This window comes from Scylla paramamosain, chromosome 29 (genome assembly GCF_035594125.1).
Source record: "Scylla paramamosain isolate STU-SP2022 chromosome 29, ASM3559412v1, whole genome shotgun sequence".
In the NCBI taxonomy this organism is placed as follows: Eukaryota; Metazoa; Arthropoda; class Malacostraca; order Decapoda; family Portunidae; genus Scylla; species Scylla paramamosain.
Window position 1 is genome coordinate 18,881,880 of NC_087179.1, and position 15,572 is coordinate 18,897,451.

The 15,572-nt window shown below is 44.5% G+C and overlaps 1 protein-coding gene across 1 annotated transcript; it reads left to right on the forward strand.

Annotated features, from left to right (window-relative positions):
- The first annotated feature begins 3,178 nt into the window (after positions 1 to 3,178).
- Positions 3,179 to 15,098, forward strand: LOC135115664 (cell adhesion molecule Dscam2-like). Its single transcript, XM_064032586.1, has 6 exons — positions 3,179 to 3,221; positions 5,167 to 5,328; positions 5,991 to 6,275; positions 8,736 to 8,820; positions 11,192 to 11,311; positions 15,081 to 15,098. The coding sequence occupies exons 1-4, from the start codon at positions 3,179 to 3,181 to the stop codon at positions 8,804 to 8,806; spliced, it is 561 nt and encodes a 186-aa protein (XP_063888656.1). The 3' UTR covers positions 8,807 to 8,820; positions 11,192 to 11,311; positions 15,081 to 15,098.
- The last annotated feature ends 474 nt before the right edge of the window (positions 15,099 to 15,572 follow it).

Below are 15,572 nucleotides of genomic sequence, written 5' to 3' on the forward strand. Positions count from 1 at the left end.
ATGCTCGAACAAATAGATTATAAGTAGTAGTGGTAGTAGTAGTAGTAGTGGTGGTGGTGGTGGTGGTGGTGGTGGTACGATAATAGCTGTAGTGGTTGTTGTAGTAGTAGTAGTAGTTGTACTTGTAGTGTGGTAGTAGTTTGAGTGGTAGTAGTAGTAGTAGTTGTTGTTGTCTGGTAGTGGTGGTAGTAGTAGTAGTAATAATAATAATAATAATAATAATAATAATAATAATAATAATAATAATGATAATAATAACAACAACAACAGTAACAACAACAATAACAATAATAGCCTAACAAACAGTTCATCATCTTTCCCGCTCTCTTTTTTTTCTTTTTTAATCCTTAATCTATTCATTTCCTCTTTTTTTTTTCTTTCCTGGATTATGTGAACGTATACTTAACTCCTCCTCCTCCTCCTCCTCCTCCTCCTCCTCCTCCTCCTCCTCCTCCTCCTCCTCCTCCTCCTCGTCTTCTTTCTCTTCCTCATTCTTCCATGCATCATTAATTCCATCAGCTTCCCAGTCCAACAAAGATCGTAAAAGAAGAAAACACAAAAAGAGAAATAAAAAAAAAACATCTTTACAAATCATAAAATATTTAATAACTAGAATCAACGATAAGAAAAATACATACGAAAAAAAATATATATACTTGGCTTTTTTTTTTAATGTTTACTCTGCAGAAGTCGAGAGGCATTGCATAATCATCTATTTTTTTTTTCGTTTGTGTTTTTGAAAAGATTATCTGATTCCGTTTTTTGTTGTTGTGGCTGTTTTGCTCGTTTGCGAATGATTAAGTATTCAGAGAGAGAGAGAGAGAGAGAGAGAGAGAGAGAGAGAGAGAGAGAGAGAGAGAGAGAGAGAAGGGGGTGCGAAGGATTTGGTGTTTTTTTGTTTTGTTCTTTTTTTGTTCTTGTTCTTGTTGTTGATAATGAAATGCTAATAATTCTAATGCTATCACACCAACAACAACAACTACTACTAGTACTACTACTACTACTACTACTACTACTACTACTCGGAAGATCAACAAGATTACGAAAGGTTTAACATTTTTGCAGGGGAGAGAGAGAGAGAGAGAGAGAGAGAGAGAGAGAGAGAGAGAGAGAGAGAGAGAGAGAGAGAGAGAGAGAGAGAGACTCCTAAAAAGAAAAAGAAAAAGTTACGTTCAAGGAAACCAGTCTTTTTTTCCTTTTCTTTCCCTCCCTCTTTCTTTTTTCTTCCTTCCTTTCTAGTTTCCCTTTCTTTCCAAGCTTGTACTGGAAAGAGAGAGAGAGAGAGAGAGAGAGAGAGAGAGAGAGAGAGAGAGAAGTACTGTATTTTTGTTCCAAGAAGAAGGTTCTATTAGGAATTCTCTTTAACAAGGCTGTTCATTATACTCTCTCTCTCTCTCTCTCTCTCTCTCTCTCTCTCTCTCTCTCTCTCTCTCTCTCTCTCTCTCTCTCTCTCTCTCTCTCTCTCTCTCTCTCTAATATCGACGTCTTTGGCTTGTTTTCCTTCTTGTATGCAAATGAGAAAGCCAAACTCTCTCTCTCTCTCTCTCTCTCTCTCTCTCTCTCTCTCTCTCTCTCTCTCTCTCTCTCTCTCTCTCTCTCTCTCTCTCTCTCTCTCTCTCTAATCCCTTAATATATTCATTCTTTGTCTTCATAGTTTTTTTTGTCGTCTCCTGCTCCTCCTCCTCCTCCTCTTCCTCTTCCTCTTCCTCTTCCTCTTCCTCTTCCTCTTCTTCCTCCTCCTCCTCCTTTACTTTTTATCCTGTGTTCCTCCTTTCCTCCATTATTATTAGCTTCTTTGTTACCCTATCTTCTTCTTCTTCTTCTTCTTCTTCTTCTTCTTCTTCTTCTTCTTCTTCTTCTTCTTCTTCTTCTTCTTCTTCTTCTTCTTCTTCTTCTTCTTCTCCGGCACTCTTTCTTCTCTATTAATTAATTCTCTCTCTCTCTCTCTCTCTCTCTCTCTCTCTCTCTCTCTCTCTCTCTCTCTCTCTCTCTCTCTCTCTCTCTCTCTCTCTCTCTCTCTCTCTCTCCCCATCATTTCTCCATTTTTTTTTCTCTTTTTCTTCATTTCAGTGTCCTCCTCCTCCTCCTCCTCCTCCTCCTCCTCCTCCTCCTCCTCCTCCTCCTCCTCCTCCTCCTCCTCCTCCTCCTCCTCGATCTTCACTCTTCGCAAGATAAATGTTTATAATAAATAAAAAGATAAATACGGATAATAAGCGAACAACGTTAATCATTATTAGAGAGAGAGAGAGAGAGAGAGAGAGAGAGAGAGAGAGAGAGAGATAACCACAAAAATTCGCTCATTCTGATAATTATGATTTGTGAATCCTATCTCTCTCTCTCTCTCTCTCTCTCTCTCTCTCTCTCTCTCTCTCTCTCTCTCTCTCTCTCTCTCTCTCTCTCTCTCTCTCTCTCTCTTCCGTTGTCTTGCTTATTTCTTTTCTCTTCTTTGTTTTTCCTTTGTTTTCCTTGATTGTCTTGTTTGTGGGGAAAAGTTTAGCAGTTAGAGGTCGTGGGTGTGTGTGTGGGTGGGTGGGTGGGTGGTAGTGGTGGTGGTGGTTTTAGTAGTGGTAGTCCTCCTCCTCCTCCTCCTCCTCCTCCTCCTCCTCCTCCTCCTCTCACTCTTTTTTATCGTCTCCCTCCGTTTCTCTTGTTCATTCTTTTCCTTCCTTCTCCTTTTTTCTTTCCTTCTTTTCCTTCACGTACCTCACTCCTTCCCCTCGCTCGCATACACAGTTCCCTCACATATTCCTTCCCCTCACTCCTTCCTCTACACCCTCCCATACCCTCACTCACATACCCACACTCACGTACTCCCCCCACAGGTACGTGAAGGGCCAATACGTATCAGCGCACGGGGACGTCATCAGCCACGTGAACATCAGCTCCGTGCACGTGACAGACGGCGGGACCTACACGTGCACAGCGGAGAACAGCGCTGGAAAAGTGATGCACGCCGCAAGACTCAACGTGTATGGCCCCCCGCACGTAAGGCCGATGGGCACGGCGTCTGCAGTAGCCGGCCAGACCTTCTTCGTGACGTGCCCTGTGTCTGGGTAACCCGATTCACAAGATCACGAGGAGCAAAGGTACATGAGTGAATGAGGAGGGGTGTTGAGAGGGGTGATACAGGCGAGGAGGTTACTGGAATGGGACTGGAAAGGCTCTATAAGGTACTGAAATGGAGAAAGAAGGTCTGGAAGTAGTTAAAAAGGGTGGAAGAGGTTTGGAATGTACTGTAAGGAGTGAGAGAGAGGACTAGGGGAGTGCTGGAAGCGGTGAGAGGGACGAAGAAGAGCCTGGAACTTGTAAGAAGGGTCGGACAGATGCTGGAACGGATGTGGGGTATACTGGAAACCTGCTGGAAGGGTTGGTAGTGGTAAGAGGGACTAGAAGAATATTAATAGAGGATAGGAGGGACTGGAATAGCCGAGGAGACTTCCAGAAGGGGTGAAAAGCTCTGGAAAGTACTGAGAGGGGTGAGAAAGATCTGGAAAGCACTGAGAAAGATAACGAAAGGTGTGAGACAAAAGAAAATGAGCAGTAAATTATTGAGAAAGAGGAAGAAAGACAGACGGAAGAAATATCATGATAACGCTTGAAGGCTTTCTCAATAATTGTGTGTGTGTGTGTGTGTGTGGTGTGTGTGTGTGTGTGTGTGAGAGAGAGAGAGGGGGGGGGGGAGGGGGGGATTAACTCCGCCGTGTTTAAGACAATGAAGACAGCAACTTTCTCAATAACCAAGTGATGTCTTATAATACTATTCTCTCTCTCTCTCTCTCTCTCTCTCTCTCTCTCTCTCTCTCTCTCTCTCTCTCTCTCTCTCTCTCTCTCTCTCATCTCTCTCTCTCACTCTCTCTACTCTCTCTCTCTCTCTCTCTCTCTCTCTCTCTCTCTCTCCTTCCCTCTCTCTCTCTCTCTCTCTCTCTCTCTCGTCCTTTACTTCTTGGCTTAAAACTTTTGATTATTTTTTTCCTTTTTTCTTTCCTTCTTCCTCTCTTTCTTATTAATATTTCCCTTCATTTTTATCTTATTCCCTGTTGTCCTTCTTCCCTCTTTCTTCTTTTCCATTTTACCTTTTTTTCATTCCTTCTCTTCCTCCTCCTTCTCCTCCCTCTCTTATTTCCTCTGTTATTCCCTTCTTTCTTCTTTCCTTCCTCCCTTCTTCTTTTCTATCTATCTTTTCCATCTCTCCTCCTCCTCCTCCTCCTCCTCCTCCTCCTCCTCCTCCTCCTCCTCCTCCTCCTCCTCCTCCTCTCCTCACTTTTAAACCAACAACAAGTAAAAAACAGCAATAATACCACCACCACCACCACCACCACCACCACCACCACTACCACCACCACCACCACCACCACCACCACCACCATCATAGCCACTCCCTTTTAACCGACCTAACACCTCATCACCATTTCCATTAACCCCACCACCACCACCACCACCACCACCCGGAATGGGAAAACAATGAATATTAATTAATTCCCCAGCAATGTTTGATTTCCATTATTCATTCTAGGTGTGGAAAAAAAGGAAAATCTGAAAAAAAAAATGGTTATATTTTCTCCCCCCACATCTCTCTCTCTCTCTCTCCCTCACTCTCTCTCTCTCTCTCTCTCTCTCTCTCTCTCTCTCTCTCTCTCTCTCCCTGTGTGAAGGAAAAATGAAGGAAAAACAGAGATAATGAGTTCTTTTTTCCCCTAGTTTGGTTCTTTAACTCTAATTTTCTAGTTTCCTCCAGTTTCCGGCAGTCTAATCCCCTCCAGTCTCTCTTTCAGTCTTCCTCAGTTTTCTCCCGTGCTGTTTTGTCTAATTCTCTAACCGTATTCAGTCTAATCTCTCAGTGTCTCTCTCAAGGTCTCCCGCCTCCAGTTTTTTTTCCAGTCTTGATCAGTTTTCCGTCTCCTGCCTTGCTCAGTCTGCTCCTCCAGTCTTGTCCTAGTTTAAATCCTCATCCTATTTGATATCAGAGAGAGAGAGGGACAGAGAGATCGGGCCTAGCCATAGTTCAACATCGTATTAACTTCTTTATTTCAGTATAAGTTAACAGAATATAACTGACAACAAAACCATTGACAAACCAGCAGTCACTCATCACTTCGACCTTCCCTCCAAGTCCCCAGTCCACCTGAACTTTCTATACCAAGTCTTCACTTCCCACACCTCCCTCAGATGGCGTGCGGCTGCCGACGAGTCACAGACAGCGGGTGCACGCCAATGGAACCCTGGTGGTGGAGCAGGTGACGCGCGACGCAGACAAGGGCCAATACACTTGCACCGCCATCAACAGAGCGGGCCAGCAGGACACACAGAAGCTTAACGTCAGAGTCATGGGTAGGTTGGGTGCGTCGACCCTCTGGTGGCCTGTAGAGAAGTAGAGATGTGGTTTTTCAAAGGGGTTTTTCCAAAGGTTTATCGGGACTGGCTAGGGGGTGTTTCCAAAGGGTATTTGTAGAGTGTGTTTGGCGTTGTTCAAAAAGGGACTTGTTGAGACTGGTTTGGGTGTTTTTCAAGAGGGAAGACTGTGGTATGGGTCTTTTGAGGTGCGTGGGGAAGTAGGGGGATGGTCTTAATTAATGTCTACTGGGCGTGGCTGTGGAGTGTGGGTCGGGAAGGAGGAGGGGAGGGTCTGTCGGTGTTTCAGTGGGTGTGTTAGTGTCTTCTGGCAGTGGGTGTGGGTTGTGGAGAGGTTACGTGGGTGGGAAGGTCATTAGGTATGTTTAGATGGGTTAGGTTTTGATGACTCCTGGCTGTGGGTATCCTGCCCCGTGTGTGTCATAGGTTTAAGGGTGTCCTGGCCCGGCCGTGTCGTGTCCTAGAACTGTGGGTGTCCTGCCCTGGGTATGTCCTAGGGGGCGTGGTGTCCTGCCCCGGATGTCATGTCGTGTAGAGGCGTGGGTGTCCTGCCCCGCGTGTCCTCAGGTTGTGGGCGTCCTGCCCGGGTGTCCTCAGGGTGTGGGTGCTGGGCTGACGGGGCGGGGCGGGTTGTGTTGCAGTGGCGCCCGTGCTGCAGCCTTTCCACTTCGAGGAGAACCTGCAAGCCGGGGACCGCGCGGGCGTGACCTGCCTGGTGACCAAGGGGGACCCGCCCATCACCTTCACGTGGGAGAAGGACGGGCGGCCCGTGGCGGAGGTGACAGACGTGTCGGTGAGCAGTCTGAACCACTTCTCCAGCGCCCTCATGATTGGACGCCTCGCCGCGCAGCACACTGGCCGCTACTCCTGTCGCGCCGCCAACCACTGGGCGCAGGTGCAGCACGCCGCAGACCTCGCCGTCAATGGTACGCCCGCCGCCACCACCGCCACTACCACACTGCCGGGCCTCAACACGTCGCCCCCAACACGGCGCCCCCAATATGGCGGCCCCACAACACGGCGCCATCACCAACAGCTACAACAACAATCGCCACCACAACATCAGATCCCCGCCTCTTCTTTTCCCTTTTTTTCTTCCAGGACGTGTTGACGTGTGAGTGTTGTGACGTGGCCACTTACCGCGACTGTTCCTCCTCCTGTCCTCCTCCCCTTCCCTTAGCCACTCCGCCTGCTCCCCTGTGCCAGGGATGCCATCCCCCTCCCAAAAACACACCAGCTTCTGTCCTGCTTCAGTATCTGTCCATGCAGGCCATGACCTGACCTCTTGTGAGACCTGTACCTCCTCCAAACCACGGCAGCCCACCGCGGCCTTGCCCTTCCGCCGCAGGACGCGCGGCACGTCAGGTGACTGGCGCGAACACTGATAATACTTACACTGATACCTGAGCCAAGGGCGTCTGAGTCATTGAGAATTGTGTATCTGGTTAATGATGGTAGATAATGAGAGAGAGAGAGAGAGAGAGAGAGAGAGAGAGAGAGAGAGAGAGAGAGAGAGAGAGAGAGAGAGTCGACGAATGCGCAAGTTATTTCTAAAATCCAGGAGACAGGTGATCTTAATTGCCAAAGTAAAGTGACACATTCCAACGTGAGGAGCATCAACCGTGTGTGTGTGTGTGTGTGTGTGTGTGTGTGTGTGTGTGTGTGTGTGTGTGTGTGTGTGTGCACCAAGGTGATTCCCAGAGCCACGAAGCCCTCATTGACTCAGCGTCAGGTGTGTCACTCAAAACACTCAGCGCCAGTCCCCGCCGTGCTGCGTGTGGCGCCGCTCTCCCCGCCGCGGGCTGCCGTGTCCCTGCCGCCGTGAGGCTGAGTGTGGTATGAGCGTGTGCGTGTGTGTGTTGCAGTGCCCCCTCGCCTGGCGCGCCTGTCCTTCCCGGAGGAGACCCGCGCGGGGATGCGGGCTCAGGCGACCTGTTTTGTGCAGGAGGGTGACCGGCCCCTCACCCTCGCCTGGCTCAAGGACGGCCGCCCGCTGGATCCCCGCCTGGAGGTGCGCATCTCGCAGCTGGACCCCTTCACTTCCATCCTGGTGATCGACCGTGCCGACGCCGTGCACTCCGGCAACTACACCTGTGCCGTCACCAACGCGGCGCGCACGGCCACCACCTCGGCCCGCCTGACCGTCAGCGGTAGGCGGCCTGCCACTCCCCGCCCCAACAGGGCTGACTGAGACCTGACCCAGGCTGACCTTTACTGCGCGACGCTGACCTGCAGGCTGACGGGGAGCTGAGGGGCTGCCAGGTGCGGGCTGACACCGCACCTTGTGTCCGCCTCGTGGGGATTGACAGGGGACAACAGGTGGTAGGGGAGGCGAGGTCACCAGCATGTGTCAGCGCCGATTTAGGCCAAGCTTGACTTGTCGCAGCCTCCCTTACCACCACCACCACCACCACCACCAGCTTGGCATGCAACACAACACATCACAACACACTAACGATACAACACTGACCACGACGCTCAGGCCGAGACTTCCAGGCCCTGTGGGGGTTGTGGGCGCCTGCAGGGACGGGGGTACTTTCTCGTCAGGACCAGTGCGGGGTGTTGCCAGCGTCATGCCCCAGCTCCCTCTCCCCTCCCTCCCTGCCAGGCGCTCCCACCCACCCCCTGCCCAGGTCCTCGCTGACCCTTGACTGTATATAGGCGTCTTGCTCTGATGCTTTCCCTTTTTGTACACACACACACACACACACACACACACACACACACACACACACACACACACACACACACACACACACACACACACACACACAAAAAAGCAGATATACATATATACACGTACTGCATTACCCCAAACACACACACACACACACACACACACACACACACACACACACACACACACACACACACACACACACACACACACACACACACACACACACACACAATCCCCAGGTAGTTCCCTCTACACCTCTATTATATTATTACCTTTGTAAATATTATTCCTTCCCTTAAACAAGCATGCATTTTCCCTTTTCTTCACCCTCCTCCTCCTCCTCCTCCTCCTCCTCCTCCTCCTCCTCCTCCTCCTCCTCCTCCTCCTCCTCCTCCTCCTCCTCCTCTGTATATTCTTCCCGCCTCGTCCTCCCCTTCATCCCACGTGTGAGAAATGTTCAATATTTTCCATTAGTGCAAGTCTAGTCCAGTAAAGCACCATGTCTTGTTTAATGAAGTACATTTCATATTTTAAAAGTCGTGTAGTTTATTTTTTTTTTCTTCACTTATGTTTTTTTTCAGTAGTGGATGTGAAATATTTTTTGGGTTCGTAGGATTTTTTTTTTTTTTGTGGTTGTATTGTGATTTTTTTCTTTTTTCTTTTTCTTTTCTTTTTTTTTTTTGACAAATTTGTGTTGCTGTGTTAGTTGAAGACTGTGTTGTGTTGGTGCTTCCTAATAGACGCCTGCCGGAACGCAAGGCTTGTGTTACGACGTAGTTCCTGCTAATAAGGTAGTGTAGTGTTGCTGTGTACACTTTGAATGGACATATATGAACTTGTAACAGTTGTCGTAATATAAGTCACTAGAATAGGGATGGTTAGAGCTCGTAGATTAGATTATAATTGAATTAGGTCAGATATAAAAACACTCGGAGATATTGAAAGACTTATATTTCATTACTGTAGGTTGTTATAATAAGTTGGATTAAAAGAAAATTAAACATGAAATTTCATTATAAAGTAGATCAGGTTATAAAGCTTAAATAGGTCAGAAAAAAAATAGCTACTAATGAACCAGTGTATTATAACTAGATTAGGCTATGACACTGACTAATAAACTTCAATGCAGTGATAGATCTACAACACAAACTCAGATGAACCAATAATACAAGTCATTCTTAAACTCACAACTAAGAATTTCAGGGTCCACACCACCATCATCCATTAGCAAATCCAATCACGAGCTCAGATATCACACCTCCTTTATTGCACACTTGAAAAACTCGAGTACCTCCCCTTATAACCAAATATAACATTAACAACACAAACTTATAAACACCATTAACTAAAACTCCCCAGATCTGCATCAACTTACATTTCAAATCCTTACAAACTGAAAAAACCCAACTTACCGTACATCCGATTATAACCAAACACCCCATAACGATCCATTGGTCATAAATTTGAATCATCAAACTCAAATAAACCGTAACAACACAAACTAATCAATTTTATAAACTCCCTAATCTACATCAACTTACATTCCAAATCCTTATAAACTGACTGATAAACTTCGATCCTCTTATAAATTAAAGGCACGGATCCCAATGAACAATATTAAACACTATTCAGTAACTCACAGTCCCCTTCCTTATAACCTAACACAGTATCGACTCCCAAAGCTATAAATTCAAACCAACAACTCCAATTACCATTATTACAATTACCTCCCAAGTAACTGACATCTTAAAAACTCCCTTTAACTTCCATTACCTTCCCTTTATGACCAACCACTATATTGACTCCCGCAAGTTACGGATTCACGTCACACACCCAAATTACCATCATCACAATGGGGAGTTTTCGGAACTAAACCGCTAGATGTCGTTGCTGCTCATCTAAATGTAGGAGAGCTAAAATGTTGTTGTAGTAAGTCCCGGGTGCGTAAAGATGCATAGAACATTGATCATCATAATACTATTGAAATGATGTATCGACTTTTCAATATCCGGTGTGGATAATATTGAGAGAATGTGGTCAAATTATTTTTTTTGTGTGTGTGTGATTATCGAGTAAACTTCTAGCATTATCTTAAATAAAGCATATTACAAGTATAAAAAAATATTGATTTGGACAATGAAAAAAATTTAGCATCCCTCTCACGAAGCGAGCGACAAGGCAAAGTAATCGAGAACCAAAACCATCTCTCAGGCGATCCTGCTGCTGCTGTAGTGTCCAGCTACTGTAATCCATTGCTTAGGGCGTAGTGGAGATGAGCACCGCAGCAACATTCAACTTCTTATCCAACAACGTGTTTGTTAAGTTCAACCAGCGCGGCCGAGTCAGGTGTTTGTTTTGGTTAGAGATACAGCATTACTATTGCCAGGACACTAGAGTTGCTATTTTTTTTTTTTTTTTTTAATTGCCATTTCCATAAACTAGAAAGCTAGAAAGGAGATCTATGTAATTTGGACTTTTGACTGTCACAGACATGTTGTCTTTATGTTTACTGTCGTCTAGATTAAGACGTTTTCAATCAAGAGTGTATTCATTTGGAAATCTTATAGATGACCAAATAAATCTAAATGCCGATTCACTAGAATATCAACTTATATACATTTGTTCATGAAAAGAGTTTGATTTTACTTGTGTTACTACTTAGAAGGGATTACATAGAAAAATATATAAGCCCATTACATCATGCTAATAGAATAACACTAGGTATATCTGATATTGCTTGTATGAAAGAAGAGTTTGTGTCTGTGCTGCCACCTGCTGACAACCACTAGTTCTGAAAACTCCCCATTGACTCAACATCACTTAACAACCCAGTCCCAGCTTACAGTACCTTCCCTTGATAGCCTAACATTCAAAATCGCCTCCCAAACTTAGCCTAACAGTCAAAATCACCTCTCAAACTTAGCCTAACACTCAAAATCGCCTCCCAAACTTGGAAATTCAACCTACAAATTTCACCGAACAATATTAAACACTCCTAAGACCTCCACTCACAAATTTAAGACCCAAAATTTCTCGCATCAACTCACTCAACCTCCCTTCTTAACTCTATATAGTTTCCTTAGCTCCATTGTCACCCGTAGAGCCTCAAGAACCCACTAGAGCCCATCGTAACGCAGAGTAATGACCATGTATCCCTCACAGTCCCGCCGGCGTGGATGGTGGAGCCTGCCAGCACCAGCGTGGCCCTTGGGGGAACCGTAGCCCTGCACTGCTTGGCAAAGGGCTTTCCTAACCCCACCGTGGACTGGCGCAAGGAGACGGGTGAGTGGGGAGAGTGAGATAAGGATAAGTAAAGGGTAGAGTAGATAGCGGGAGGGATGGGAGGAAAATAATAGGTGGAGGTTAGTGTTATGAGAGAAAACGGAGTGGGATATGAAAAGATAACAGCTGGAGGGTAGAATACGAAAGAAAATTATGTGGAATAAGAGAGAAATAATGGGAGGGAAGTGAACTGAGTGTGATGGGGATACATAACTGAAGGGTACGATAGAAAGTAAATATAAGAGGCAGAGGAGGTGAATAATGACTGGAAAATGGAAATTAAGAAAGTAAAATCTAGTAAACTGAGGGAAGTATGAAGAAGAATCACTGAAAAGTATGACACGAGTGAAATTTTAAACTGAACGAACTGGAAGAGACGAAAAAATAATCAAAGAATAAAAAGTAAAAGAAAAAAAAACTCGTACCTCAAAACCCAACCCTCCCCCGCCCCACTGGTTGATCGGAAGCGAGGAAAGGGATTCAGTGCTCATTTGCTGCGCCACGGAAGAGGATTAACTTCTATTGATAAAGGATTAGAATGCTTCTCTGTGTGTATGTGCGTGTGTGTGTATGTGTCTGTGTTTCTCTCTTTTTTTTTTCAGGGATGTGAAGTTATTTGGAGTTATTTTCGTAGGGGAATGGTTTGGCGGAGCAGTGTTTGTTTAGACTTTGTTGTTACGACACCCTCCCGCACCGCCCCCAACCCCCGCTCTCCTCCCGCCCTTCCTGTCGCATGTGCTACTAGTGCTGTCCGTGTTGCGCTTCACGTGTTAGCAGTAAATCATGAAAACGCGGTAATTTTTTCGTTTTTTCTATTTTTAGAGGTGAGGTGCAAGTTTTGTTTTCCGCGGAAACTGTTTATTTCTTTTTCTTTCTTTTTTTTTTTTTTTTCGTAAGTGCTGGAGAAATTATAAATGCCCTTGAGTGTGTCGGTTACCTATTGTTATTTATTTATGTTTTTGTTTGCTGTGCTAGAAAAAAATTAAAAATAAAAAAAAGCTCACTAAAAGAAGAAGAAAGGCACCTACTGAGAGGAATCACTAAAAACGATAGAAAAATGGACAACGAATAAAGAACAAGAAAAAAAAAAAACTCGCCTACACTGTCCCGTTCTGACGAAGCTTCGAACACAACAAAGCTCCGTTCACAAGGCGCTGTGGGCAAGAGGCAACGATCACTGATAGGGAACATACTTAAGGTTCCAGCATATGTAGGTAGAGAGGAAGGGAAAAAGAAATCAATCAGGTTCTATTCAAATGTATTAGCGTGGAAGAATTTGATAACTAGCTGGAAAATTAAAATATATACGTATAGAGAGAGAGAGAGAGAGAGAGAGAGAGAGAGAGAGAGAGAGAGAGAGAGAGAGATGCATTCCATCCACACAATCCTCTTTTGTTAGTGGATAGACGCCTCATCATAAGGGGATTAGAGCCAATACAGCTAGATTCACCCTCCCCACCAACCCCACCTCTCTCTCTCTCTCTCTCTCTCTCTCTCTCTCTCTCTCTCTCTCTCTCTCTCTCTCTCTCTCTCTCTCTCTCCCACAAAATAAAAAAAAAATAAAAAACTCGTTGCTTATTCCGTTTCATTTCGCTTCATTCAACGAAACATTATCGAATTCCTGAGTTTTTGCGTGCAACTGAACGAAGAGATCTGAAAAAAGAGACGAAATTAATTGGAAAAAAGGGGAGAGAGAGAGAGAGAGAGAGAGAGAGAGAGAGAGAGAGAGAGAATGGATAGCCAAAAAAGATGAACTGAATTAAAAGACGAAATGAACTGGCAGAGAGAGAGAGAGAGAGAGAGAGAGAGAGAGAGAGAGAGAGAGAGAGAGAGAGAGAGAGAGAGAGAGAGTGGGAATAATGTGCCGGAACTTAGGAGAATAATGATGATTAATGACATTACCAATTCTGTTTACTCTTTTTGAATGGAAATGTGGCGAGGGAAACTGAAAAAAATAATATTGACATTTGTGACATGAAAAAGAAAAAAAAAGAGGAAAATTGAGAAATGCGTTAATAGATGAGAGAAAAGGGGGAAAAAAAGGAAAAAGAAAACGATTTGTAATTAGACACGTGAGAAGAGGAGAAACTTGATAAATATCGTAACCAAGAGAGAAAGAGGAAAAAAAAAGGAAGGGAGGAAAAGAGAGAAGGATGAAAAAAAAATGTAAGGGATTAAAGTAATATAATGAAAGTTACTGTTAAAAATAAACGTTACATTCTTCCACATCAGCTAAACTTAGAAGGTTTAATTAAAACACTACTTGTATTTTTTTTTTTTTTCAGTGAAAGAAAAAAAAATGGTAATAATAATAATAATAATAATAATAATAATAATAATAATGATAATAATAATAATGTATGCGGTAACGTTATGTAGATCAGTATACCACGAAGACCAGCTAAACAAAAACAAAGAACTATCGTACGTACGGTAATTGAATAAAGCAGAAGGTAAAAATGCGGAAGAAAAATTAATGCAGTACGTAGTCTATATAAAAGAAAGTTCATGAGTTTAACAGATATTTTTTTGTGTGTGTGTGTTTTACTCGACGTTAAACTGAAAAAGCGGAGAAAAAAATAAATAAATAAAAATGAAACCGTAAATTTTGCCCCACAATGTATATGCAGTCATATTTTTTCGTGGTTTTAGTGTGAATAAGTATGAATAACCTACCACACTACTACTACTACTACTACTACTACTACTACTACTACTACTACTACTACTACTAAACACTATTAACATTTTACTACAACATGACCCGGAATGAAAATGTTGGTGCTCTTAATTTTAGGCTCGTTCCTCTCTCCCCCTCCTCCCCTTCCCCAACGTCGTTCCCTCTATACATTTCCCTTCCCTAACCCTCCCTCCTCCCCTACCCTTCTCCCTCCATCGTCCTTTCCTCCTCCATCTCTTCGTCTCTCTCTTTCCTCTCTTCCTCTCGTCCCTTCTTAAATTCCTCTCCTTCCTTTCTTTCTCTTTCCTTTCCCTTTCCTCCTCTCCTCTCTCCCCGTTCCCTCCTTCTCTTCCCTTCTCTCCTTCCTTTCTATATCTTCCCTTTCCTCCTTCTCCCTTCCTCTTTCTCCCTCATTCTTCACCTTTTCTGTCTCTCCACCTCCCTCATCCTCCTCCTCCCCGTCTCCCTCACTCTTCATCCTCTTCCTCTTCCATCTCTTCCTCCATACATCTTCTCCTCCTCCTCCTCCCCCATCTCCTCCACCCCCTCCCTCTCTCTCTTCACCATGCCGACAAACTACTACTCATTATTAACAGTTTGATAATAATAATAAAAAAAGAGAGCCAGGCTTTATCAATAGCGTGAGGTGAAATAGGGGTAATTATTTTTCCCCTCGCTTGGTTTGCTGTTAGAGGGGAAAAAAATTATTAAAAGTTGCAGGGGAAAAAAAATGCCTCGGTTGGTTGACTCTCGTGTTTTTTTGTGGTGTGTGTTTGTTTGTGTGTCCCCTTCATTAAATTCTCGTCTCTTTCAAATACTTATGTTTTTTTTTTTCTTTTAACGCTTTTCTTTTAATAATAAACGATTTTCCTATCAAATTCTATGCACGCCACTCATTTCTGATTTCCTCTTTCTCTCTCTCTCTCTCTCTCTCTCTCTCTCTCTCTCTCTCTCTCTCTCTCTCTCTCTCTCTCTCTCTCTCTCTCTCTCTCTCTCTTTAATCTTAACTACTTTCGTATCAAACTTCACTCTTTCAACTTTCATTTCGAGCATTTCTACATTCAAACATCTATACATTTCTTCCTGCAGTTTCCGGAGAGTTCGTGGGCGTGGCTACTGGCGAGGGGGGTGTGACTGGCCGGGAGAACGGGACGCTGATGGTGAGCCGGGCGGAGAGAAGACACGAGGGGCGCTACCTGTGCGAGGCCAACAACGGAGTGGGGGCCGGCCTGTCTAAGGTGGTGAGCCTCAGTGTGAATGGTAAGTCTCTTCGTGGGTAACCTGACTGGCTGGGTGGTAGGAATAAGGTTCGCGTGTTCATTTTAGGCTTGCTGGTGTGGTTAATGTGATGTCTTTTTTAATATCGTGGTTTAAAAGTGATTTAGAAATGAAAGAATTGCATTATGGAAGGAATTGGTTCTCAAGTAAAGTAGCAGATGAATGGAACGGACTCAATTATCAGGTTGTTAGTGCTGAGTCATTAGGGAGCTTTAAAAGAAGATCACACAGATTTATGGATGGGGACGACAGGTGGACAGGTGAAAATACGATACAGGGACTGACACGTGTTGGCCTGATGGC